The sequence below is a fragment of the Branchiostoma lanceolatum genome, chromosome 3 (assembly GCF_035083965.1).
Source record: "Branchiostoma lanceolatum isolate klBraLanc5 chromosome 3, klBraLanc5.hap2, whole genome shotgun sequence".
NCBI classification, from domain to species: domain Eukaryota; kingdom Metazoa; phylum Chordata; class Leptocardii; order Amphioxiformes; family Branchiostomatidae; genus Branchiostoma; species Branchiostoma lanceolatum.
This window is the reverse complement of record NC_089724.1, coordinates 29,881,167-29,908,973: the sequence shown is the minus strand read 5'-3', so window position 1 is coordinate 29,908,973 and position 27,807 is coordinate 29,881,167. Positions and strand designations below refer to the sequence as shown.

At 39.6% G+C, this 27,807-nt stretch overlaps 1 protein-coding gene across 8 annotated transcripts; it reads left to right on the top strand.

Annotated features, from left to right (window-relative positions):
• The first annotated feature begins 449 nt into the window (after positions 1-449).
• On the top strand, positions 450-27,233 carry LOC136431357 (receptor expression-enhancing protein 2-like). Of its 8 annotated transcripts, XM_066422691.1 has the most exons (13): positions 450-651; positions 3,121-3,193; positions 13,252-13,328; positions 14,479-14,599; positions 15,713-15,826; positions 17,822-17,929; positions 18,371-18,515; positions 19,378-19,568; positions 21,967-22,125; positions 22,456-22,512; positions 22,854-22,952; positions 23,881-23,916; positions 24,727-27,233. In XM_066422691.1, the coding sequence occupies exons 1-13, from the start codon at positions 620-622 to the stop codon at positions 24,790-24,792; spliced, it is 1,278 nt and encodes a 425-aa protein (XP_066278788.1). In that variant the 5' UTR covers positions 450-619; the 3' UTR covers positions 24,793-27,233. The 8 variants fall into 8 exon arrangements, with proteins under 8 accessions (XP_066278788.1, XP_066278789.1, XP_066278791.1 ...); XM_066422692.1 differs by lacking the exon at positions 23,881-23,916 and having other exon boundaries at positions 451-651; XM_066422693.1 differs by lacking the exon at positions 17,822-17,929 and having other exon boundaries at positions 452-651.
• Positions 27,234-27,807: the final 574 nt, after the last annotated feature.

The window sequence follows — 27,807 nt, the reverse complement described above, 5'->3', positions numbered from 1 at the left end:
AGAAGGAATAGTGCTGCATACCCAAACACCTGACCTGAACGGGACTTGTAAAAACGTTTAGGTTCAAGCGAAAAGAAAATGTCGGGAACCAAGTCTATGATGTGAAGTGCTTCAGTTATTGAAAAAGAACAAGTGAAAATGGGCCTAATATATAAAGGAGGGTCTGTCCTTTGTCAAACCAAGGAGGTCGAACCAGGTCGCTAGCTGCAGTACCAGTCTTACAGTAAGATGGCGTCTATGAAAGGGTAACTTTACTCCGCTGCCTGAAATATGACATTCACAAAGATTCCATGGCTAAACTTCGTTTTCACTTATACACACGTCGAACCATCATAATAATGAAAAGTTTATTGTATTGTATTGTATTTCATTGTGTTGTGACCTTCAGAAAATGTTATTTCCACATATTTATCGGGCACCCAAACCACAACACTGTGGTCAGCTGACGTCCCGTTCTTACGTCATTCTTCAAAATGGCGACTGGCGGTTGCATTTTTTAGGAAGACAACTTGGGCTTCCTCCCAGCATTAGCTGCGTGTTTCGCACATTCCCTGAGCGTTTCCCCTGCTACACTGACCCGATGTAGAATCAACTAGTTACTTGAAGAGCAGGAGAAGCCATGGTTTCTGCGATCATATCCCGGTTTGTCGTGTAAGTACCTGTCCTTTTGCCCTCGCCTGCTGCCCGAGCTGTCTGGCTGGTTTGTTTTCTATCTTTGGTCATTTTGTCTCTTGGCGCTCCTCATGTTTCCACAAACCGAAAACGGTACATTCTTCAGACTTCACATTCATCCTTCTACACATACTGTAATTGACCTAACGGCAGTTTATCCTTGCGGCGAAAGCCCACATTTTGACGACACTGTAACGTTACGTGTAAGACGGATATTTGTGATCGGGCAGTTCGTTTGTATTCTCCAGCCGTACTTGGTCGTGTGGACAACATTCCTCCGCCACGACTAAATTAGCACCGCTGGGATCAAATTCTCAACGTTACTGCTGCTTGTACGAGTTCCAACTTTTCAGTTAGCGTACATATACCACGGGTTGGGACGGGTCGTTTCAATTATAAGTTATTTAAAGGACACGTCGGTTTGTGGACACAAATCAGTGTTGCCTGTTTTTTAGGCCCCGTTCATGATGCAGAAATCAAAACGGTTTGATTCGTTTTGGGTATAATTCGAATTAAATCGGTTTGCAATTTGCGTATGATGCAAACATGCACACTCAAAACGGTTTACATCGAATTGACTTTGTGTTTCACATGTTTTATATGTCTATTGACATGTTTTATATGTCTATCTTAGTTATATGCTACTCAAGCTTCATGACTCGATTGACACTGACAGCTAGAAATTTGTGACCAAAAGTGACGCCGCAAACTGTGACCCCACGTACCCGGGTGTACGACGTCATACTCATAAAGGTGAACCCGTTCCACGCCACTTTTGCGGCCATGATGACAATTCCCCGAAACTGTTTATTCTGAACGGTTGCAGAATAAACCAAAACCGTTTCGGAGCGTTCATGTTCACAAATTTTTCAATTATTCCTGCTGAAACTGTTGGAACCGTTTGGATTTCTGCATCATGAGCGGAGCCTTAGATTCGTCGGCAAGCGTTCCCTTCCACGTCCATTAAATAACAACAAAAACCTGCTAACATTAGTAACTTGTCAACATACGGAAAAAAAATTAAGACAACTGTTGAACTTGTAAATTGTATAGTTTGGGATGTGGTTCTTGTTTTTCACTTCATCATCCACATTCCGTAATATCTGATATATCTATAATCAGCTGTTCATTCACAATTTCACACAATAATTGAAGAATTATTCAGGCTTAAAATGTATTCATTTAGAATAGAGTCAATCCAAGGAATGTGATAGTATTTCTCTTATTTTCATAATCTGTTGTGATGCAAATATTGCACATAATGCCCACATAATGACCATTGAATCCTAAACTTGATTTTTTCATTCTGCAAAATTACAGGCTGTTTGATTTTCCTGCTGCAATCTTGAAAATCTTTCTGCAAATTGCAGGCTGCAGGGGGATATTTCGAACACTGGTGATTGGTTAACCTTCCCTGCTAGAGCGCTGCAAATTTGCAGTTTCTGTTTGTTGACTGGCTGGAGACTACGCACACCAACAGCTCATAGTGCGCTATGCTAGGATTTGACTATCACAATTCATAAAGCATCTCCAATCTGTTCCACTTAATTATGGCTAACTTTATTACATTCTGGTCTCTTGTACTCATGGGGGAAATGATGTTGATAGCATTTCTTGCCCACTAAAATGCTGCTGTAACCGGCATGTTATGAAAAATTAGCCTCCTTTGAAGTCACCCTTTGTCCCTCTGTTTTGAGGGACCTAGCCCATGGACTATGACCCCGTTCATACTAAGCTTGTCATAGCCCATTGAATAAAGTAAAAGATTTAACCGGCTAATTTCAGAGGTGGTTTCAATTTAACCTGCTAAAACCCTTATTTAATCGGTTAAATTGCATTCATATTAAACTAAGATAGCCAGTTAAATTAGCCAGTTAAATCTTTTAATTTCATCCAACCGGCTATGGTAGGCTTAATATGAATGGGGTCTATATGTTGAAAATCGCAAATCAATGCTCCCCCAAAAGTAAATGCTGGCACCGCCCAGAATGCCTGCGAAGGAGGCTAATGAAAAATGCCCCTGGAAGTTGCCAATTCTAGAGCAGTCATGGCAAGTGCATACATTCGAGACATTTGAATAAAGTGATTTGTATGCCAACAATCAAAGCGTACAGTCGTGGTCTGTGTCTCTCTTCACAGTAACAAGGGCAGTGTTAGAAATAGCCTGATTAAATCACGCTTATAAGTTACAGCAGAATACTTCATATTCATAAGCACTCAGTCAGAAACTGAAAACAAATATTGTGGTCATGTCAACTTCCTGGCGAGCCACCAAAAGGCTGAACAGGGGGTTTTCCCCTTCATCATTTCACTTATTTTCAGCTTGGTCAGATTTGCGTTCACCCCCAAATAGGGGGATGCGTTCGTTAATGGCTAATTGGAAACTTTATGGTAGTATATCTGTAATTATATTAACTCATATATTCCTTTCCTCCCTCCACTCTGCAGGCTATTATTTGGAACCCTGTATCCAGCTTATGCATCATACAAGGCAGTGAAAACGAAGAATGTACGAGAATATGTGAGTAGCATTCCAGTTCTTTTCTGTTTTGACTATAAGGGCCTCTTTACACCTACGACATTTTAGAGTCGTGCGATCATCGTCGTGGGCGACGTCGCCGGCGACGGTATTTTTTGGCCGTCTAAAGACGATCAAAACAATCGTGCGACGGCAATAAACGGGAAATCCTCGAATTGTCGTGCGACCACCTCGGACCCAGTCGCACGACGTTCAGCGGGGGGGCCTGTGGCTGTTTTTTCTCGTCTAAAGAAGAATCGTCGCCGGCGACGGAAGTGGGTGATATGCTAATAAGCCTACAGCGTGCTGTTTCCTGTCCGGGAAGGAAAGTTTCTATTGTTTTCTTTGTAAATATGCATGCAGTTAGCAATGGAAACATATTTTTCTCATCCGAAACCAGTTATTCCGGCGCGACGCCCTGCTACCAGTGGCTACTTCTCTAGTATGCCCCTATTCCTCGATCCCCGGGACATCCCCGGCGGCGGCCAGGAACTCGGGTTAGATCCCGTCCGTCTCTGTACCAGCCTCAATCTCTTTCTTTGTTGAGCACCGTTCTCAACGTCTCATCTGCAGGGCAACAGTTGTTGCAAAGTCAGTAAAAGCTTCATCTTTTGACGGAAACAAGCGGTTCCCCCGCCATTTTGAATTTGAGCGCAAGAGTTCACTTTGAGTCACACGCGCACATCAATGGAATTCTGCGCCGCGGGGGTCCCATGATATTTCCTGACCGTGTGTCTAAAGAAAACCGTCGCCTACGACGATGATCGTACGACCTTATAACATTGTAGGTCTAAAGTGCGCCTAAGTCATTGTAGGTGGAAACCAAAGATGTTAATTGTTATATCTATGACATTGGTTCCTTTTATATGAGTTGCCTCCAATCTAATTCAGATCATGTGCAGTCTCTTCTAACCTCCTTGAAGAAATATGGTATATCGCTTGCCTTATTAGGTATTCTGTGTATAATAATGTCCCCAAGACAGGCTTCTTGAGCTTTTACTATATTATGGTTGCCAAAATGAGAGGTCTGTTACCCTCAGTGCACAGACGAAAACAAGAGTTTGGGGACCTCATACCTTCACTTGATGCCCCTTTCCAGCGGTCGGCACCCAAAAGAAGGCTGGGGTCGGCAGGTTTTTGCTAGGGCTTTTTCCTTTTAGTAGCCTTCCTTAGGTTTTATTTGTGTGTGCGTGTGTGCATTATTTGACGTATCGTGTGAATGTGGGAGGGCGCTATTCAATCGCGAGAGGCAGACATTGTTTTGCAGTCAAAATTATGACAGAAATTTATACACAATGTAACAGAACACAAACATTACAACAATAACGGAAAACATAAGTTATATCAGTTGATTATCTTCTTCACCCAGAAGTTGTCTAAAGTATGACAGTGTTATCATAATAAAGGCACAAACAAACAAACGAACAAAGAAGGCTATTATAGCATTTTCTGATCAATTATGCAAATTAAGTACTCATTTGCATAATTTACATTCAACAGTGTTCACCTTCATGTAACTTCCAACATGGATTTACAGTATTTTCTCATCAAATGTCTCTTTTTGCATAATCTTTGTCATTAATCTCAATGTCCCTCTCTTTCTCAGTTACTTACTTATGTCATGCCGTTTTTGTTTCAATAGTCGTGGAACGCAGCGGGTTTATTAAATTTACCCATTTATTGTGCAATAGATTTATTCTCGACGTTTAAACCGGATAGTGAGAGTGTGAGTGATTCTGATTTGCATAATTACCATCTGATCATATCAAACATCACTTAAGCTATCGACAGACCATAAAACATGAAGATCCATCAACCTCTTCTTGAGTTATTCTCTTTCAAAACTGAAACAAAACTTGCTCCTGCAGTATTTTTCTATATGTTTCTACAAAAAGTCCTTCGTTTCTATTATATGCCAGCCAATGTTTTTGTAGGCTTGAAAACATTGTATACGTGAAATTATGTACAGCTAGCTCGACTGCAGCTGCCAAGGACTCCATGCGTTGTATATCCTCGGGGGTTAGTATGTAATATCAGCTTCTTTATCGCTGTTCTCCTGGGATCTATTTCCCTTCAAAATTAGGGGTAAACAACAAAAATAACACTGGTGGCCGGGTGGGATGCTAAAGAAATCAGGACCATTTCGGGGAGCAATAAGCAAAAAAAACCTCATCTTATTTTGTGTTCTTTGATATCCTTAAAGAATTGGCCTTTTTGGTGTGCCCGTTTCCCCTGATTTATGTTAATGGCGGAAATGTCTTCACGTACATGGGAATACATGGGCAGGGTCTGCATGGGGGTGTTGAGTATCATATTGTTTTACAAAACATGCATCGCCTACTTTACCACAAACAGAATTCTGTAGTCCACTGATTTTGTATCTATTGATACATAATTCATTGAAAATTACACCCCCTTCTGCAGTTTAGGACTCTTTTAATTAGTTATGTTCCCTTTGGTAGCTGCAGCTGATGACTGCAAAATGATCACAGTATAGAATTACTCTCATCTCCCAAATAAACGTACCGGTACGTTTATTTTTTTCAGCCTCAAAGTCCACCCAGTACGTTCTTATTTTGGACGGTACGTTTATTATTTTTTTGAAAATCAGAGTTTTGCTAACCAGGGATCCCATTGAAATTGAAAGTTTGGGTTTTCCTGCCCATATATCCCCGGCATTTTTGCTCATAATTCGCTATTTTTTGGCCAAGCGGCGTTGATTTCCCGGCCGCTAAAAGACCCGACCTTTGTGAAATCCCGGCGTAACTCGTAACTTATCGGCATATCTCTATGACACTACAAAGTCAACGTTGTTATTGGGAGAAAATAAGACGTCACACTGACGTTTTGAAATGCAATTCTTTTTGTATAAACAACTTGGACAGTCTCTGTTTACATCGTAAACTAAAGCACGCTGATCAGAAAAAAATATACATGCCAGCGGCGCAGAGTGTTTCAAGTACGTTTAACGCATGTAAATTTCTCTACTCATGTGAGATACAGTCCTTCCCAAAATGAAAATATAAAAACAACACCACAAAAAAACAGTGTCTTAGCATCAAAAAACTGTGAAATTACTTTCAATATATATCAAAACATTTCAATCCTACCACAAACATGGAAATTTTGCGCTTGGAGAATCGCCACAGTATTAGTAAAGTGAGTAACGCATTGGACGTCAGTGGTGGTGGGAACGTTTTGTCATGGGAGAGCTCACTTCGAAGAAGGGGAAACAACTCTTTTTTATGTACAAACAAAACTCCTTTGCCTTGGTCAGAAATGTGTTTTGCATTGTTACAAAGAGAATTTTAATATCAAAGTCTATATATAAAATTGAATTGCAATCTAGTCACCGTTATTGTCACTTAAAAATACTTAAGAAAAGGTCACCCCTCTACAGAAAGAATACCAGAGCTTTCTAGGAATATGGGTGAAACTTTCTGTTAGCCCCGCCCCTTTCTGTCTGCGGCGCCGCTGTGTCTAGCTCAACTTTTCATGTGTAACATGAGAACCTTGTGCTTTGTGGCAACATTGGAAAAGGCCTGAGGTTTCTCACAAGTTTGTTGACAATTTAGTTTCTCAAAATTAATGTTTTTTGCAACATACAAGGGTGATTTGTGGATTTTAAATCATTTGGATTGCAACAACAAAAACCAGAACATTATATAATATTGTCCTTGATATAATATGATAATGTCCTTGACACAACACAATAATTTGTGGCATGTAATGTTTACAAATCGTAATGTTTACAAATCTATATTTCTATATGCAATGCATATAACTAGATAAAGGGCAAGTAGGGAAAGATAAAAAGTTACATCATATACATGTCATAGTTCCTTTTCTCTATGGCTTTTACAAATAAGTAATAACTTACCTGTGATGACCATATATTCAGGATATTGAAATCTTCTGTTCATGTTCTAAATGTTGATACATTTGTTTAAAAACAAAGAGTAGACTTTGAAAGTGTTGCCCATCCAAGTGAACTGAGCAGTTGGGCGACTACTTGTCATGTTTTGATTTCATGTCAGTATATACAACAATTTTCCTTGATCACTTGCTTCAAGTTCCAAGTAGAAAATGCATGTATTATATATATTTTCACTTGTTGAATTTGAAAGCACCGTTGGCCCCCGGTTAGGGTTCATAGCGGAGAATCTGTGCCCAATTTTTCAACATTACTACAGTAACTATATTTTTTTGAAGTGGCAAGCAAGAAGATGAACAAGATGTGTGCAGTTATTCTGTTCAATATTTGTACACTTAACTGGTATGGTCCTCAGACAGGCATAAATGAATAAAGAGAGCCTACAGCTACCTTATCATCTTCTTTCCCTTTGGACACAGTTTATCTGTAAATTTGGTTAATTTTCTGGGGGGTATGTTTATTCCGGGGGGTACGTTTATTAGATTTTGAAAATTTGTCCGGGGGGTATGTTTATTCCGAGGGGTATGTTTATTTGGGAGATGAGAGTAGTATTAGAAAGAGATCATGATTTTCCTTTTATACATTGGTATGTAGATTTTGGTGCACCAAATTATTTTACCATAGTGTGCCTCCTGCTTTTACTGAAATCCACTTCCATGAAGAACTGGCTATGTTAAAAGCAGTAACTACGTACCCAGGAGTCACACTTCCCCTTCTAAGGTAGAGACCATCCAAATGGAAAGCTCTAAATTGGTCCCCCTATCTTGGCATCTGCCTCATGACATAGCCACTGGCAAATCAGCGCCACATGCTGCAAGCCATTCATCAGATCATGGGCTCTCTGATGGGGTTTTGAGATGGCTGGATGTAACAACATTCCAAATGTGTCACCATTCAATACAGTTTCTCTGCAAAGGTCAATCAACATTATGATATCCAATGAAAAGACGATAAACTTAAAAGCAAGGAGTGTTTTGTTTTGCTCATGATGAATAACATGACACCAATCTTGAGTTCTAAAAATGAAGTGCACTTGGTCTTGATAAATTGACTAATAGGAAACTGATATTTTACCAATAAATCCAGCTTGACCTTGGACTTGGAGTTAAAGAGTCACAACTGACAGCTTCCTATATATAGACTGATTCTGGCTTTCAATCAAAATTAGCAGTTTGACCAATGAGAGAGTGGCTACATGTCACGTGCATCATTTCTTTGTGTTTCTTAGTTTCTACTTTGTACTTCTATGCTTTGACAGAGGTTTGCCAATGGCTGATAGATTAAACAGGTATGGGAATCATTCAGTGAATTATCGATGATCATTGCATTCAAGAATTGAATATTTGGCAAACATACAAGCCTTCAAGGCTGGGTACACATGCTTTAAATCCAGTGCAATTCAGAGCATGTTTCAGACCAGGCTGCTACCCTGCATGTAGGAGCTGCTAGCTAGTTAGTCAGTCTCAGAAGATAGCTGATGACTGGTCTGGCAGTTTGCCAGGCCATGATTGGATGGGCCTGAGGGAAAGTGTGTCAGTCAACACCATCCATTCATTAGACTGATTACTTCTGGTCTCTGACTCGCCTATCACGCGATAGTAGCTCATCCGGCAGTGTTGATGCAACTCTGGAGAAGGTGCTATAATTGTATCTTCCTAAGATGGATGAATATATTGTAAATGCCTTTAAGTTTGCGGTTTCACGGTATGGAGAAAACGGAGCGTTCTTGTTGGGTTTTGGTTGGCGGTTGGAACAAATTGGTTAAGAGGCAAAAGACAGGACTATCATTTTTGCGTTGGTTTTAAGTTACAACTAAGATTACCACGAAAACCGCGAAAATTAACGGGAACAGTCCTAATTTTGACATACATGTATCCCTAATCCCTGAAAAAATGACACCAGCACGATCTGGCCAGTATGGTGGGACTTGATGTGCTTGCCCAAATGGCATTTTCACTTTCCCTGGGCAAACAAGGACCAAGTTGGTATGTTATTTACAGTAAGGTCACAACATGTAGGTCTAAGATCGTAATCACCAACAACCGATGACTGAAAGTCTGTTTGAATTTTCACAATTTTTGAGGGGTTGACTGCCTGAGAACATGGCCTTAAACTCAGCTATGTTACTCAGTGTAGAATATGGAATATTCCAGGATGACTACACATGTACATGTATTACAAGAAATATTTAGATTTACAAAAGCAAACACCTACTCTAACCTCTCAAATAGAAGTACCCCCTGGAATAGAAGTACCCCCCGGACAAATCTTCAAAATGTAATATAAGTACCCCCTGGAATAAAAGTACCCCCCGGAAAATTTCAAAAATCAACAGTCGAGGCTAGGTAAACTGTGTCCATACATGTACAACTGTCACTGTCAGAGGGAAATTAGATAATAAGCAGGTAGGTAACTTATATTTATTCAATTATGCCATACCTATCAAGTATATAGATATTGAACAGAATAACTGTCCATAGCTTGTTCAAATCATGATGATCTTCCTCGCCTCTTCGTGAAATATAATAGTAATATTGAAAAATTGGGCATAGGTTCCCCGCTATGACCCCTAACCGGGGGCCACGGTGCTTTCAAATTCAACAAGTGAAAATGTACATGATACATGCTTTTTCTAATTGGAACTTGAAGCAAGTGATCAAAGAAAATTGTTATATCATTTTATTATGACTGACAATCAGTGACATATAACAAAAATCATCAGAGTACTTAAGTTAAATGTACCTGATCATATTTTCTAAAGACATCAACCACAAAAAAACACAAATATGAACACAGTCCTTCCACAAAAGAAATATGTCTATAAACTTTTGCTCCATAGCGTCGAAAACAAAGTGAGACGCTCGGATTTCGAGTTCCCGCGGTAAATCCCACAATATTGAACAGAGATCGACTGTAAAAGTAGCTCAACGTCACAGACCGCACATACTAAGAAGTTACCCATTACGTGTTGACACTAGAAACCCGCGATGAACCGCCTAAATTGGGGAAATCTTACGATTATTTAAAAAAATTAACCCTCTGAAAATAAATATGGGCTTGTGTGTCTATCGTTGCCCAAAAAATATAATATTTCCATGCGTTTACGGTATCATTTTAAAGATCGGTATCCGCACTACGCAATATGCTGCTAGTTTTACTGTCGCCATGCCTGAGAGTGGCGGCCATGTTTCGCGATTTCGCGCTGTTGTTTACCGAATCATATCGGACATATTTCTGCCGTTTTAGAGATTTTGTGGCCTCAAAACACATATTTCAAGAGAAGTTAAGTTATGATTGTTGTTTTAACGTGTTACATGTCTTCTGAGAACAAATAATTCTTCCGCCGCGCTGCCGATACTACGGATATAGTGGTCAGGAAATTATTATTCCCCGTGCAGGCGTGCACCCTACTCCACACGTTTTTGATCAGCGTGCTTTGGTTTACGATATAAACAGAGACTATCAAAGTTATTTATATGAAAATTGTATTTTAAAATGTCAATGTCGCGTCTTTTTTTCCGGTTTACTTTGTAGCGTCATAGCGATATCGACCGATATGTTAAGAGTGCCGCCAGGATACTTTTCACAAGGCCGTCAAAGCGGCGAGAAAATCAACGCCGGTAGGCCGAAAAAATATAATTATAGCGAATTACGAGCAAAAATACCGGGGAAATATAGGCAGATAAACCTTAACTTACGATTTTAGAGGGATTCCTGGTTTGCAAAGCCTCAATTTTTCAAAAAATAATAAACGTACCGTCTAGAATAAGAACGTACCGGGTGGAACTATAGGCGAAAAAAAATAAACGTACCGGTACGTTTATTTGAGAGGTGAGAGTACATGTATGTCTTGTCAGTGTCTTTATTACCTTCGCCGAGAAGGTTATGCAGAGGGTAGCGTTTGTTTGTTTGTCTGTTTGTCTGTTTGTAGTGGCACAGAATAACTCAAGAACGCCTTGATAGATTGTCTTGGTATTTGGTATGTTGGTAGGTTTTGATGAGACCTAAAAACGATTAGATTTTGGGCCCCCTAGCGGCTTCTTACGGTACTGCAGCGGAACTTCCTGGTTTGATATCTCGTGTTCTGGACATGGTATGGAACTTATTTTTGAGTGGTAGATAGATCTTTGGACAGAGAGTAAGTGGTGTGGGTTTGGGCCCCCTAGCGGCTTTTTTGGAACTGCAGGAGCAGGTTTTGCGTCTGACTTTGAAAGGGAATAACTCAAGAAGGGCTTCATGGATGGTAATGATTTTTGGTAGGTAGATAGCTTGAGTGATGATGTACATGATTAGACACCTCTTATGCAAATCAGTATCTAATTTGCATAATTAATGAGGAAAGTTTATACATCCGCCAAATTCCATGATAGGACTCTGAAACATGTGATATATGTAACTGAGGAAGAGAGAAATATTAATTAATACAAACTATGCAAATGAAGACCTCATTTGCATAATTAATGAGGAAATACTATAACAAGATGGGCTTGATGGATGGTCATTATTTTTGGTATGTAGATAGCTTGTGTGATGCTTAGTATGATTGGACAATAATTATGCAAATCAGATTCTAATTTGCATAATTAATGAGGCAACTTAAAATATCCGCTTTGTTCCATGATATGACTATTCAAATTGTAACTGAGGAAGAGAGAAATGTTTATAGATAGAAAATATGCTAATGTGGGCTAATTTGCATACTTAATGAGTAACTTCTCTAATTCCACACTGGCAAATGACGGCAAGTTCATACATTCAATACTTTTTTTTGGCATCGGGACGTTATGTGAATGTAAACATCGTTGAATCAAATTATGCTAATAAGGGCCTCATTTGCATAATTAATGAAAAATATTAGCATAACCTTCTTTGTTGAGCTCATAATTTGTTAAGCTCATACTTTGGACATGTTATATTTTAATACAATCAACTGGTATGATTTATGATTGATGAGAAACACTCCTAATACATCAGTCATAAAGGTTAAAATCATTTGGCGAAGGTATGAGGTCGTGGAACTCTAGTTCTTAGATAATTTGAGCTAACACAATGTGCGTTTTCATGTAACCACGGACGTGAAACGGGGAACGGGTTTTGTTCGCGTTAAGAATTTTCGCGTACGCGCGAAAAATTTTCGCGTTGAAAATTTGAAATGGAGAATTTATTTATAGGTTCAAAAAAAAACTAAGTAATTTCATCATCAAAATTTTTCTCCCTTGGGAATAGACTTGAGTCCCTTGGGAATCAACTTGTTTTATTTTTTTCTAGATTTCAAAAATCCTTTGAAATTTTTTGGCGGTGAAACATTAGATTTGTAAACCTCCAATTCCCTTCAGATCAACTAATTTGCATATTTTGATGCGCAAATGATCAAAATTACAGGCAAACTTTTCCCCTGCATGGGTGTGGGCAGGGTGTGGTGTGGTTTGGTGTGTGCTATTCCCAAGGGACTCAAGTCTATTCCCAAGGGAGAAAAATTTTGATCATAAAATCACTTTGATATTTTGAACCTATAAATAAATTCTCCATTTCAAATTTTCAACGCGAAAATTTTCCACGCGAACGCGAAAATTCTTAACGCGAACAAAACCCCAACCCCGTGAAACGCAATAAGGCATTGACCATACACAGCACCGATCGGCAGAGTGCAAAAAATGGGTTCGTTTATTACAGAAAAACAGTTGTAGCAATGTGCGAAGTACTTTTTTGACTTGGCAACAAATAAAGCTAAGGTTGCCAATCAAAATTTCAGGTTGCCCCACCTGGCCAGGCTGTTCCAAAAGGTATTGGCACACAATCGGGATGTTGGAAACTGCAACTTGATTTATTAAGGTAACCTATGTGGGAAAATGACGTCAGATAACGAAAATAAAGCTATTAAAAAAAAAAAAAAAATCTAACAGATCAGATTTTTTTTTAGTGTTTTTTTTAATTTTTTAAATTTTGCTGCGGCATGCCTGTCTCCCACCTTAATAAATCAAGCTTACAGAAAAGTAAAGAAATTCAACAATTTTCGTCCAGGGATGGAGGGACGGGTCCTGAAGACAGCCCTGCATGAAATTCACAACTCATTGTGTTCGCCTGAAGTGAGTACCAGTAGTAACCCTGACCTGCCTCTGCCCCACAGGTGAAATGGATGATGTACTGGATCGTGTTTGCTATATTTACATTCGTGGAGACATTTGCAGACGTCTTCATATCATGGTAAGTGTGTTCATATTTCCAATAGCATGAAAGATCATCTGAGTTGGTAAAATACATCATGAGAAATGAACTGCTTCATCAGCTATCTGACCCAAGTACTGTACACATGATTTCTCATGTGTGATGTCAGCACTTGGTCAAAGTTCGTCGGAAGTCAGTTTCACGACACACGTTGAGTCTCTGGGTCTCTTTGGGGTAAAATTCTGGACACTGAATCTGAATCTGAATCTGAATGTACTGTACACCTCCAACATGCCGGAATGGTCATCAAGTCCGTGGACATCAAAGGGATGATACGACAAATAAAGATACTTCATAACTTTTTTACATTTCATTGAACCTGAGAAATTGTGAGTGAGAACTAACTGTAAGCGGCCGAGAAAATACTAGTAACTTTTAAGTTTATACATAACTTATAATACATAACATCCTCTACTTAAAAGGTAACTTAACTAACTGCTGGCGAAAATCAATATGCAAATCTCACGAGACATATTTGTTTACGCAACTCTGATTGGCTATTGCTACAACTGGTGACAGGAACTCCAAGCTGTGGGCCGCGACAACACAAAAGCACAACATTCGTATGGTGTGCTGCCAATTCAATGGGATGATAACATTGTAATATTTCATCTTCTAGTGCTGCTCTCAATACAAAAATACTGAATGTGTACTTTGATCAGTGCCATTGTTTGTTTAATGGTGAGCATGACCTCTTGGTAGCGTAATGTTTGGTATTTAGCAACAGTTGGAAATATGCAAAGTTTCTGATAAGATATATTTATCATAAGCACTTAAATACATTCTTGTACATGCATTTATCTGGGAAGAAATTCTACAAGTGGTTGTGTGAACAAAATGGTGGACAGGGGTAGTGTGTTGATGGGATTTTTAATGGCTACGTTTATGGTATATTTTTCCGACTTCAGGACCGTTGGTCAAGTCTGCGATCACCCCTACATTGGGGTTGCAAACATTTATTGAGGAAGCTTTATGTTAGTTGAATAGAGCTGGAAATGAGTTGAGAAAATGTGTTATATTTCTACTGCTGTGCAATTCTTTCATGTATTTGTTCAAATTCAAAATCTTAAATTGTGTCCTTTTCAAGCCCATAGCTGTGATATGTTACCGTACCATGTGTCTTTCCCAGGGTGCCATTCTACTACGAGGTGAAGATTGTGTTTGTGGTGTGGCTGCTGTCTCCATACACCAAGGGGTCCAGTTTCATATACAGGAAGTTTGTACACCCAGCAATGTCCAAGAGAGAAAAGGTATGTTGTACTTTTTCGGAAACATACATTGTTGTATACACTTTGAACGATGTATTGCTTACAACACAGATCTCGTATAACTTCCCATCTAGTAACAAAGTGCAAATCTAGTGCAAATCGCAACTGAAATGCAAAAGTGGTGCAATTCTTGATTGTGTGTAACTGCGTTTGATTATACGTGCAAGCTCCCGTGCGAAGTGTTGGGTGGAGATCAAACGTGTTTTGCAGGCCTTTGAACTGTTCAAGACAGCCCATGGCCAGATCTGGACGACCATCAGACATCAGTAGCTATCAGAAAACTGCCCGTACATGTTGAAAAGAAATTGTTTGCATATTAGAGTAATTTTCTCTTAAATGGTGTGAAAAGGTATTTCTAGTAGTAGTAGTAGTCTACTGTGTTCTACTGCTGCAGCCATAATCAGTCTGCAAAAAAGGTATTTCTGAGGGTTTGAAATTCAGAATTTTCCCAGGGAGCATGAAAAAACAACCTCTGACCCCCTTGAAAGGCTTCAATTGACCAACGTTCCAGTTATTTTGTTATATGTACAAGACAGTAAAACTTAACTTCTCAATGAAAATATGTTTTTAAAAAACATTTGAAATAGTATTTCATAGAGTTTAAATTTCCCCGTTTTGCCAGACCCTCCTAGCTTTGGGAGCACCTTTGGCCCTTCTGACTCAGCCCCCCATTCTCAATTTTGTACCGCTGCCTGATATTACACAGCACATGATATATATTATATATTTGTGGATTTCCCAAGCTAAAGGATGGGTAAGCTCATGCTGTCAGAGCTGCAACACAACAGAAGCATTGTTTTGTTGGGCTAGCTACTGGTTTATTGGTAAAAAGACTTCCATTAGTGAAGTACACTTCACTATTGTACACAAGTGTACTTCACTATTCTTCCTGGAGTCACATTTCTGCTCATAGTATTTCAATAATTTTGTAATAGAAATGCAACTTTTAGATTTGCCAATGAGCGAATGGTGGTTGGAAGAACTTGCCCTAACATACCCCATTTTGATGTCCCCCTGGAGCACCTGCTTGTGAATAGTTATATCTACAATAACTTTTTAGTCGTCTGTAAAAGTATAAATTTTTGCCACTTGCAGGAGATTGATGAGTACATAGCACAGGCCAGCGAAAGGAGTTACGAAACGATGGTGAAGATGGGAAAGAGTGGACTGAACATGGCTGCAACCGCTGTTGCCAAGACAGCTATCAAAGTAAGAAGTCATCCAACACTTGTTTAACCTTCTCCCTGCTGCCTAACTCAATAACCAATACACATTTGGTGCCAAATGGCTACGGTAGCAGGCTGAAGGTTAATAGTGCATACATGAAGGTGTTGCCCTTTTGTTTTTTCAGCTTGCCTCCTTTACCACTAAGTGGACACCTTAGTCTAAGGTAAAGGGCAAAATGGGGCAACACCTATTAGCTGAAATCTTGTTATATTTCCCTCCCTATACCATGTATAGGTTTTGGGGGAAATATGTTGTTTTTGCTGGCATGTTCTCTTTTTTTTCCTTCTTCTGTCAAAAAAACAAAAAGATGTAGGGTGACAGCTCTATCAATGCAGAAACTTATATAGTATTTCCCTTAGGTCACACCAATTTAATTTGTTGGAATCTCAGATTTTTCAGAAAAACTAAGGAGCGACAGGGAAAAAAATAAGAATAAAGATTTTGCAAAAACATAAAGAATAATATGATTAATCAAGTTTTAGCTTGAAAAAAGCAAAAAACTCTACGGCAGACATCCAACTCACCCCAGTACTCCGTTTGTACAGTAGATGCACCTGTTTGTTGAAATTATTAAAAGTACAGTTTTCATATGATTATGTACTTCTTTCATTCATGAAAAAAACATAAATGTCAAAACATAAGACATTCTAAAAACACTCAGCCAGACAAAATGTGAATAAAGACATTTAGGGCAGTTTGCTATACTGGAAAATTGTTCAATTGACAACTCCAAAGCAGTCGCCTGGCAACTCAGCGGGAGTCCCCGACGACCTCAAAGTGCGTATAAAGAGAACGTGTTGGGCTCTCAACAGCAGAAGGTCAGGGTTTAGGTGATTAGCATATAGCGCGGGCTAATTGAAATGTGCCTCTCGTCATTCTGAACCGCTTGTAGAACTCAGCATCACACAGTCTGCCCTGGACAAATTTCTGCCAAAAGGTCGCCGGTACCCTTACATAACGCCATATCGCCTGGTGGATAGGATCGCCACCCCGTGCCAAAGCAATGGCAGCGGGGAGGTAAGCAGGGTGGATTCTATCCGAGCGACGTCTCAACAACAACAATCGACCGGTATCTCAGTCGTCTCCTACGCGCTAGCCTTGCTGGTTGCTTCATGTTGGATAAGACGCAAATGGGATACAAAAGGAAAAACATCTGGAACATTTTGATTCATCGCGTTATGTCAAAGGTCACAATGGGTCAGGTTAGGTCACTACCCAATCTAAGCGCCGCGGGTGTCCTGCCAGATTTCCGGGCGGTGTGTCTAAAGACTGGAGGTGTAGGTAGCTCTAAGAATGGTAGATACAACGGAATTGGCGTAAAAGTAATGAGGACCTCATTTGCATAATTTATGCAGAAACTTACATTTCCCTGTAAATGCTACGGATGTCGTGTTGGAGGTGTAGGTAGCTTTAGGAAAGGTGAATACAACGGAATGTCCAATATCCTAATGGCCACCTATTATCATAATTTACGCAGAAACTTAATATTTCCCTTACAGTAAATGCTACAGATGTCAAATTGGAGTTGTAGGTAGTTTAGAAAAGTTTAATAAAACGACTTTATGCTAATGAGGACCAAGTTGCATAATCCATAATTAAAGCAGACACTTTATATTTCTTTTGTGGTATATGGTAGGGACTTCATATTGGACATATAAGTAGCTGGACTAAACAACAACGCCCTTTCATACTTTTCTTTATCAATCATTCGTTTCTTTATCAATGGGAGGGAAACATCTTACCTTGAAAATGTTGCCTTTCTAGTTTTTATTAGATTGCTTTGCCATGATTTGGGGGTTCTTTTCCTGAAGAATCAGTAACTGTTTTTCTACAATCATGTTATTTTCTTGGTATAAAACTCACTCTATGTTCAAGGTGTAAAGGCATTTTGCTGCTCCCTGTCTGTTTGGCCCTGTTGCTTTCTGTACCCAACATGCATGCAATAAGTTGATTGGGAATTTCTGTTCCCCCTTTCAGATCCTCCTCCTTCCTTTCTTTCTGACCAAAGTAGCTTGGAGACGGGACCCAGAATTGCTCAAATCTGCCTTTTCTTGGGACTCTTCATCACAGCACTCGGATGCAAATGTATGCTCTCACCATTGATTCTGTTGCTTCTTGTGTTTCAGTTTGCATGGGGTAGTTGGTAATGTACCAAGCAGTGGCATCCTATGACCTGTAGTGGTGTACCTACCATTCTTACTGACCCTCCCAAATTCTTCCACACAGTTTGCCCAACTAAGGCACCCTTCCAAAGTACCGTACCTTGTTCTTTCTTCAATTGCTTGCAAAATTATTCTGTTAAAGTTAGGGAAAAAGACAGACATGAAAATATTCATTCTTCCTTTCCTCTTTCTTTCACGTTAGAAGTCTGTCCTTCCTAAACTCCATGTAGGGGGAAAATGTGTCACACAAGATTGCAGTGCTTTTTTTTCAAATGGCATTTTCATCTTTGAAATCTGAAAAAAGGTGGAAGGTAAGTTTTTTGTCCCATGGTTGGCCTACACCTGTCTCCTGTCTGTGTTCCAGGGTCAGCAGACAATAACAGAACGGTTGATACGCGGGCTGAGCACTCAGGACCTGAGCACGGCCGGACGGGATTCCAGTAGCGAACGTGACGTCCCCTCGTCCCGTATGTCTGTAAGTGACGATGAAGCGCTGACCATGAGAAGCAGTAAGTGAATTATTTTTATTTCATCTGATCAATTGAAATTGCAACACAGCAATACACAGGTTATCCAGAATTGGAGTATGTTAAGTTGTTTGGATGTGAACAATGGGAGCTACTTTGTCCTATCAGGTTGCTTCAAGTCCTCGGTGACATTAACGAACAAGTGACGTCGTTTAAAAGGTTGACTTTGTTCCTGTCTTTGTTTACAAGTGAGCCGTGGTTTGAAAGTGCTGGAATGTTTTCCATTCCCTTTCCGGTAAGCTTGCACAGTACAAACAGTAGTTTTGATCCATCAGGGGCTCTGATCTTGTCTCCTATGGACGCGTAGTACTCTTGCTCGGCTTTGTGGAGTTCAAAAGTCAGCGTGTTCTTGTACGTTGTGTAGTTTTCCCGGTTCTCCTACGTTGGAGACGACTTGAAGACATGGTCAAGTTCAGTCTTCTGTCGAATCATATCTAGTAGGTGGGGTTATCTAGAGATTGTGTGCTCGGTTGCAACTTACATATTTTGACCATTTTGTTAGTGATAGTAATTTTGGCAATTTTAAGAAATTTGGCCTTGCAATTGTACCACATATTATCAACGGGTCAGATGATATAATTAAATCTAATACCCTGTTGCTGGACTGTGTAATCCTTGTACCCTCATGTTGTGATTGGTACGTAGAGTCCATGTCTATCCATACCTGCTAGAAAGTGTCTGTTTTGGATGATCCTCCCCAGGCTGTGTGATGGCAATAACTGTCACCAACAATGACATGAGTGAAGTGAATGAATTATAGATTTTCCTCCTAATGCCTCAAGCTGCAGTCTAATATGTAATTCTTATCCATAATGCTTTATTTCTTTACCATGTTACTTCCTAGGCCCTGTAGATAGCAACAGACTAACAGAAGAGATGGAGAGACAAAGAGAGAGGAAGGGTGGAGAAGAGATGGTGGAGACTAAGTACTCCCACATACGGGGGCCGCGCAGCCTGCTGGAGGAACAGGCGGGGGGCGAGCCGGCCCTCCCGCCCACCGGGACATGGCCTCGCCAGCGCAAGCTCTACGACTCGGTGAGTCTATTCAGGACAAACATGGTTATAACACAACACCTTGGCAATTCTTTAGCCATACTGATTTGATAATATGGATGACATTCCCCCTCAAAAAAAAGAAAATTGGGGGGAAAAGTGCCTTCACTATGAACTCAAAGTGCTCAAGAATGTTGAACAAATGACTGAACACAAAGAATCTGGTACACATATGCCAGACAATAAATCTTTATTTTTGTTCTTTCCCATCTTCTTCTTTGACGTTGAAATTGACTAAAGCATTCTACAACATCATTATCCATTTCACGATATTTTTTTTGCAATTTGTAGCATAGATTTGCTCATTTTGCAGATTCTTTGTACGATTTTAAGTATGGTTGCAAACTTTTTTTGCGAAACAGACAAAAATTGATTCATGTGTGGATGTCATCCATATCCCTTACCCACAAAAGGCATCATCAAATGCTGTGTACTGTTGTTTTTTGATCAGTTTACCAGATACAACTGTACATGTAACTTGGTCTCAGCAACCACTCATGGTACCGAGGGAAAATGGTCCATCAGATCCACGTTCATTTAACAGTCAAATGTGGTCTTTGGGCAGGTTGGCCTCCTCCCCTAAAACAGCACAAGAAGTGCTTCCATTTTGTTGCAAAATTGGCAACGGTTCAGCTTGTACTTTGTATAATGTGCTTCACTGAGTTTGCAATGTGTAAGGAGCAATTTCTGCTCCTAGAATTTGTCTGAAATACAAACTTATAGTTTGATGTCAGATTTGCAATGTAACCTTTGACAAACGTTGTCCTTCCTCTTCCTTTGTTCTGTCTTCAACATTCATTCCACCTTTTTATATGTTTGAAATGTTATCTGGAAGTTGTGAATTCTTCAATTATAAGACTTGGCAGAACATGTTTCATCATGGCTATTCTAAGATCAGGGTATACAAAATGTACTTGGGCCGATTTCTCAAGATTTTCCACTTTCGGTACAAAAAAAGATACTACTGATACCATGCATGGCACTTTTTAATTTTTGGATAGTGATGAGCAGTTTAAAAGTTATGCTCTTTGACAGACTTTTAGTATTGTAAAGTATGCGCAGTTTATGGAAACTACAAAAAAAGCTCTTCTTCTGCTTCTATTGTGTGTGTACAAAATGTTGAATGGGGTAACAATTATTGATTGCCAAAAAAAATGTAATTCTAAACATGTACAATACTTACATGGTATTCAGATTGGTATACGTCATACGGTCATACTGTATATAATGTTTTGAACATCTGTCCACCAACAAGCTTCAGGATTGTCTATGATTATGAAATAATTGTTTTTGGATAAAATGTTAAATGAATAGCAGCAGAATGTTATAAAGACAAATTAAGAAAGCTATAATGATTCAGGATGCCATTGGCACACCCTGATCTTGCAATAGCCGACACACAGCAGATGACATGATGTACTTGTTGCCAATATAATGTGACTCCTTTCTTCCCCTTACACCAATTGAATTTGCCAGTTGACGCACTGTCAATCTTTCTCCTTAATTCTATTTTTCTCACTATGTTCCATGTATAGGCTGGTAATATTGGGTGATATCCTTGTCATTTCTTCCCACTTTCACCAACTCAATCTGTCCATCCTGCGAGTATTCCTTGGGGACAATTTTGTAACCAGCATGTCCAGACAAAATCAAGGCCCTGTTCATGATGCAAAAATTAAAACGGTTCGAACCGTTTCGGCAGGATAAATCGGATTCTGTGAACATGAACGCTCCAAAATAGTTTCGTTCTGTTTTATTCTGAACCTCCTCCTGAATATAACAGTTTCGGGAATTGTCACCATCATGGACGCAAAGTGCAAACCGTTTCAGTTCAGATTATATCCAAAACGAATCAGACCGTTTTGACTTTGCATCATGAACGCGACCGGAGTGTTACCTAAGTACATATACATATCTACCAGAAAAATTTATGTTTCTTTGTCTTTTATTGGCCATGCCCATCACATCTTACCACTTATCTTTCCAAAGAAGCTGATAAATGTCCATCCATAACTAAATTTTTTACCAACAACTTCAGACCAAGCAAAGAAGACCAGCAATTGTAAATTATCTGTAACAGAAGTATAAGTCAGTGAAAGATCAACGATGAATACTTCCTTTCATTTTTACAATTTTTTAATGATTGATGGACATGAAACGATAGTAACTCCATCAGTCAGATGGTAGATCTTAGTAGTCTAGAACTGTACATAGGATAGTTTCAAGCTTTAGTACATAGGTTAGTCTATTCCACAGACTGTTGTAGTATGGTGGACCAATCTGGTTTGCCAAAGCTTGTCAGTAATGGTACTATTCCTCTTCATCCCCTCTACCATCTTCCACTGACGTCCCTTGGACGTTCATGGTGGTTGTTGCGCAGGGGCCACAGCTCCGCAGATCCCTGTCTGTTAACTATGGGGCTGATTCTGATCCTTCGGACCGGCTAGATCGGCCCTACCTGTACAGAACCCAGTCCATGTACCTAAGCTCTGGGTACCGCTCAACCCTCCCAGCAACGTACGAGGGTGGTGGTCACGCGGTGGGTACCCAGCGGTGTGGGCAGCTAACATGTATCTTGATGGTTGTGCCTTTACACTAACACCATCTCTTCACCTTTTCTCATATCTTAGCCCATGTACCGCAAATACATCTTCCGCTTTGAGCCTATCAAGTAGCTACCGTGTAGCTCTACCGTAGGGGTATCGTACTTTTCTTTTCTCCTTCGCATGTGTGGTGTTTTTCCCTCGTGGTAGACTGGTATGGCTTCTCATCCTGGGTCTGGTGTACTTGTCTAGCTGCTATAACAGCAGACAGAATTATAATAATTAATAAGTGGGGTCCCTGTGTGACCTGTAATGACCTGTTACAGGAGACAAGTCGGAAACAGGCTTCCAGCAAGGCCAGGAAACCAGTAAAGCCCATTCAAGTAGGTGGAGACCTCCACTTTAAATCTTTGTCCTTTTGTTTTAAGATCATTTTCAAAACATTTTGTTAAGGATATAGATTTTCCTTCTTAAATCTGATGACGATTCTGTAGAAGTATAAAAGGTAAGGCCACATTACCCTAAGATGAGCTTCACTACTCTCTATCCAGGTAATGCAGTACAAATCAGCAAGATTAACAACTTTGTATAGTTTTGAAAGAAAAAAACACATGAAAATATGCAGTGTGGCTTAGTGTTGCACTATGTGCACAAAAAAATCTCTGTATCCTGCCCCAAAACAGACAAGTTCAGGTGCACATGAAATATGACAACATTTTTCCAGGTGGAAATTGATGATGGTGATGATGATGATGACACTGATGAACAAATTCCCATCAAGCCAGCCCTTACCAAGCCCAAGAAGAGAGAAATGGCAAGCAAAGTAGGTATCATCACAAGCCTACCAAATACCTTTTTATTGATAACTGATGATACTGGCACATTCCCTCCCATCGTCACCGGGTTCATGTCTATGGTACACATGGAGGTGCACCTCTGTCATGATAGGTTTCCCCAAGAACACAGCAATACTGGATTTACATGACATTGTGTAGTTCTGAGCATTGGTATGGCATTGAAGACAACTTCAGCATTAGTACAGTACAGTATAGCACAGTTGCTGTAGTAACAAAACAAGGAAGAACAGACATCGGATGAAATAAAATGCATTGTTACATGTAAGTACAAGAATAGATGATTCTGAAACCCCAGGTAAACTTTTATTATCTACAGAAATAGAAATGCCTTTTGAAAGTGTATTGAATAATCCTGCTGGTGAAAAGTCAGAATATTACCCCATGAACAGAATTTAGCCAGCTAAATTTTTGAGGATGTGCATTCTCTAACATATTATGCCCTTGTACCAAAAGCTTTTCTTCATGTCCCATGCACAAAGAAACGTTCTGACAGAAAGAGGTTTATAGAGATATAAAACACATTTCCCTGCCCTCCCCCTGTTACACTTTTCTTAGGGTAAGATCACTCCCCAATCCAACCCACCCCCCCCCCCCCCCATTAAAGCAAACACTCATATATCAGTCATAATCATTCATAATGCCTCAGGTGCATATAGATTATGAATATACCTCTACCAGAAAAGTCACACATGCTGATATTTGGGTGGGGACACATTTAAAATTTGCCTTCACTTTCCGTCCATTTGAAAATGTGGAAAAAATGAAATTGGAAAGAAGAATTTACGTGAACATATGAGACAACACCAGTTCCAGAATGGGAAGCCATGATAACCACGCCTCCCTGATAGTTCTCTTCGCAACGTTTTTCCTTGGTCTATCACTTTGTGCATGCAGCGTAGGAGATCCGAGATTCCTAAGACTGAACCAACAGTAAGTCCTTCCCAGGGTACTCTGCACATGTGACCTACCGCTGCGTGTCGTGCCTCTTTGACTTTGCACTGTGTTTGTTCTGGATGTTATGGAGATGTGCCTGCTTGGGTCTTGTTATTGACCGTATTTGAAACATTGCATTCACATGCATGCATCTCATCTCATTAGCATGTCCTAATTCAATTTTGTTTCTAGAATGTATTCTTGTTTTATGTTGATGAAGGTTAGACATCCAGGTAATAAGATACGCCAAAAATAGTTGCTCAAGCAACTGGATAAAATTTTGAACCAGTCAGACGTTTCAGACAGCATCCGCTATCTTTCGTCAGTGACTAAGGACAGATCTGGTAGAACTAGGTTTTTATACCAAACCTCTGAATAGATATACCTTAAAAACCTAGTTCTACCAGATCTGTCCTTAGTCACTGACGAAAGATAGCGGATGCTATCTGAAACGCCTGATTGTTTCAAAATTTTATCTAGTTGCTTAAGTAACTATTTTTGGCGATTCTTGTTTTAATCTTTGTCTTGCATATCTCACTACTTGTAAGTCAGATAAAATAGAAAAATAAAAGATTTAGTGGCACAATTCATCAACCTATATTCAAGTAATAGTAGTACATAATATTCTTTTAATCCTTTTTACTATTATTTTTTTTAGTTGTATTGTAGTAGACTAGAAGATTTTGCTACTTGAAACTATACTACAATGAGAACTACAATGTTTGCCCTGTCGTGTAGCACTAGTATGATATGCTAATCTTATGTAAGTACAGACATCTTACGGATGTAATACAACTTCTGTTGCAGGAGCACCCCAGAAAAGGTCCCATCTATGCCAGAACAAGATCACTTCGCAGAAAGACCAACACTTAACCAACAGGCACGTTCTGCAGAGGACACCCAACCCAACCTGAGAGGACCCTGGTCACACTCACTCCACCAAAATCACCCACAAGAGAGGAAGCTTGCAAAGAGTCAGAAACCACAACAACAAATGCCACCAAGGAAACTGAAACAGATTAAAGTAATGGAAAATCTAGACTCAACAAAAACCACAGGAAAATTTGTCAAGCACAGTTCCCGAGGATGATTTTGCATATGTTACAAATAAACTCAAACAGAATTAACAGGTCCGTCTCTAAAAAAGATTGGAGGCGATTCATAAACTGTGACTTAAACATTATAATTTCCCTCACCAAACCTGTAGTCATAATTGATATGATAATAATGGTAAATTATTAAAACATATAGTTTGTAAAAAGAAACACCTGTATAGTATGTAAAACAGTTGTTTTACTGCAAGCAATAGTCAGGAATGTGAGACACACACCCATCCTTGCCTGCATCCTGACATGCGATCAGATATACAAAGGCTGAAATGAGGCTGAGATGCGAGCTCATTTAAAATCTCAGAGAAGAGAATAAGAAATATATCTTCAGAATCTGTGATTGATAAATTTGTTGGTAACCGATCCACCTTTTTATATTTCGTGTTCTAATTATGACAAAACAGTCCACTGTCTGAAATTTGATAATTTGACACTATTGGTCAAATCTACTGAGCCAATCTTTGATGAGGTGTTATTAACCAGGGAGAGGTGGAACTCCTGTTGTAGAACTTTCTTATAACAAATGCATCTAAACCTAACAGAAAAAGTTCAGAAACTTAATTTTGGTCGTATATCATTGAGAGGCTTATTTATTGCCTTTTACAATGATACCCCATTGTTATGATGACACCTCCATGGATGGTGCAACTAGACTGCTTATGTGAGTAAATTGAGAAAAAGTGCTGAATTGACAGAAATTTCCCTTGATCATTGGCGGAGACATTTCTGCACTTTTGCTTTGTGAACCCCTGACATGAGCTGTCCAGGTGCTCGACTTATGAATGTGCAATTATAACAGGGAATTATTGTGATAGGCAATAGATAAAGTTTTCAATTATATATGAGACATTTGACAAAATGTAAGAACGGAGATATGATCAACCAAAATCAAGTTTTTGAACTTTTATGCTAGGGTTAGAACCGTTGACTATCAAAGTACCATCTGTCTATGACATCAAGCAGGCTTAAATCCCCACAGATGGTCAGGTACTGCGTAGTGGTAGAGAAACTGGGAGAGAAAGGGGAATGATTGACGTGACTGCAATACATTGTTGCAATATTAGTGTGGTGAATTATGTTTGAAGCGTGGGTCTTCCAGCCTTATTTGTTGTGTATATTACAGGTTCATAGCTGGGCCTTGAAGTCTTCTGCAAAAGCTAGCTTGCGGAAACCGCTGAGTCGAGAAATAGAATAGCATAGATCGTAATCAAAACACAACAGGAAGGTGAAGAAAATGCTAGCTTTTGCAAAGAAGCCGTTGCTTGCCTGGCCCAGCTTCAAGCGCCATTTTCTAACAACAGTAAGTGCCAATATTGACTGCACATTGAAAGGTTGAAGATGCCTTGAAGTCAAAATAACTTCCTAGAAAAATGAACAAAATAGGGTGGAAGCTGCTAACTTTTCATGTGTCTTGTGGCATTGTTACATACTTCACCTTGTCTGTTCTCTTCACATTTCTTCACCATTAAAGGCTTTAATGCTTTTAGACTATCTACATTGTTGCAAACTTGTCATTCTAGTTGTACATGGTGATCAATCCGTGCGTGTGTGTATGTGTGTACAGATATATATATATATGTAGATGTGGGCATAATGGAAAGTTCTTTGTGTGCAATAGATATGCTCAAGTATTTCTCCAAGTTTGACAGAAAATCAGACACTAATACAAGTAACATATGATATAAGTAATTATGCTTAGCTTTATTAACACTGGTGTGTTTTCAATGTCTTTTGGTTCAGATCTATAGTCACAAACTTTAATGTACATGTAGTTAGGGGTGTGGATTTCAGTTATATCATTCTCTACATGTACTTGGGACCCTATAGAAAAAGTAAGTTGGCTGTAAGTATGGCAAAAAGATAACAAAATCAGGGAGCCCTCTTCAACATTATCCATTGATTGGTAGCATCTTATGATAAGCCATGTAAATAAGGATCATGTATATTACAGTAGTCTTTGTACATTGGTACTTGCTGATATCTCTCACTGGATAAAAGCCAAGAAAGTCCCTTAATCTTCTGTTTCTGTGAAAGAAAAATCTTAGACTGTTCAGAAATCTTATCAGTATTGATGAAATAATGTCACATCTGAAGTGTGCGAGAGGGCTTTGTGCAGCAGACTTTTTGATGTTACATTCCACGCTCTGTACATGTCAAAACAGGTGAAGTAGTCGAGCAAGAATATATGATGTAGATTGCACTGTTTTCACATTGTCAGTTTCATTTGGCATGATTGTGCATGTGTAGTCTGCATGTGTATGAATGCTGAAGAATGAAAGATAGTGGTGTTCTTCCGAATTATTAAACTCACTGGTCCATAACTCTTTCTTCAAGAGACCTATATTGCCACCCAAGACAAAACAGTACACTATCCTGCCTGCCCTCTAGGCTGGCTGTAATGAGAGTGTAAGGCACATGTATGGGCAAAAAGTCTGGAGCAACTCCCAGAGGGTCGTATGGCTGGATCACTAGACGTACAGAAAAGGGGGTTGGTGGGTGGGTTTTTCAAACTACCGGATACATCCCAGCCAAATGTACCACCCCTCCACCCCCCTCCTCCGTCCGCTTCCTCCCCTTTTGCGCTGGTCGGGCTCCCCTCCGAAGAATGACCAAAATGTTTGTTTTCCACCGTATTAAGTATGCTGGCGTCAGGTGAGACTATTCAAGTATTTTTTATACCAGTTATGCAAATGAGGCCCTGGTTTGCATACTTAGTGTTTGATGATGTTCACCTTCAACTAACTTGCAAATGCTGTAGGAGTGTAGGTATCAAATTACC

Excerpts from the sequence above, each read along its gene's own strand:
- LOC136431357 (XM_066422691.1), top strand. The coding sequence starts at position 620 with ATGGTTTCTGCGATCATATCCCGGTTTGTCGT. Across the intron at positions 652-3,120 it reads ATCATATCCCGGTTTGTCGT|GCTATTATTTGGAACCCTGT; the intron begins GTAAGTACCTGT and ends TCCACTCTGCAG. Across the intron at positions 14,600-15,712 it reads CAATGTCCAAGAGAGAAAAG|GAGATTGATGAGTACATAGC; the intron begins GTATGTTGTACT and ends TGCCACTTGCAG.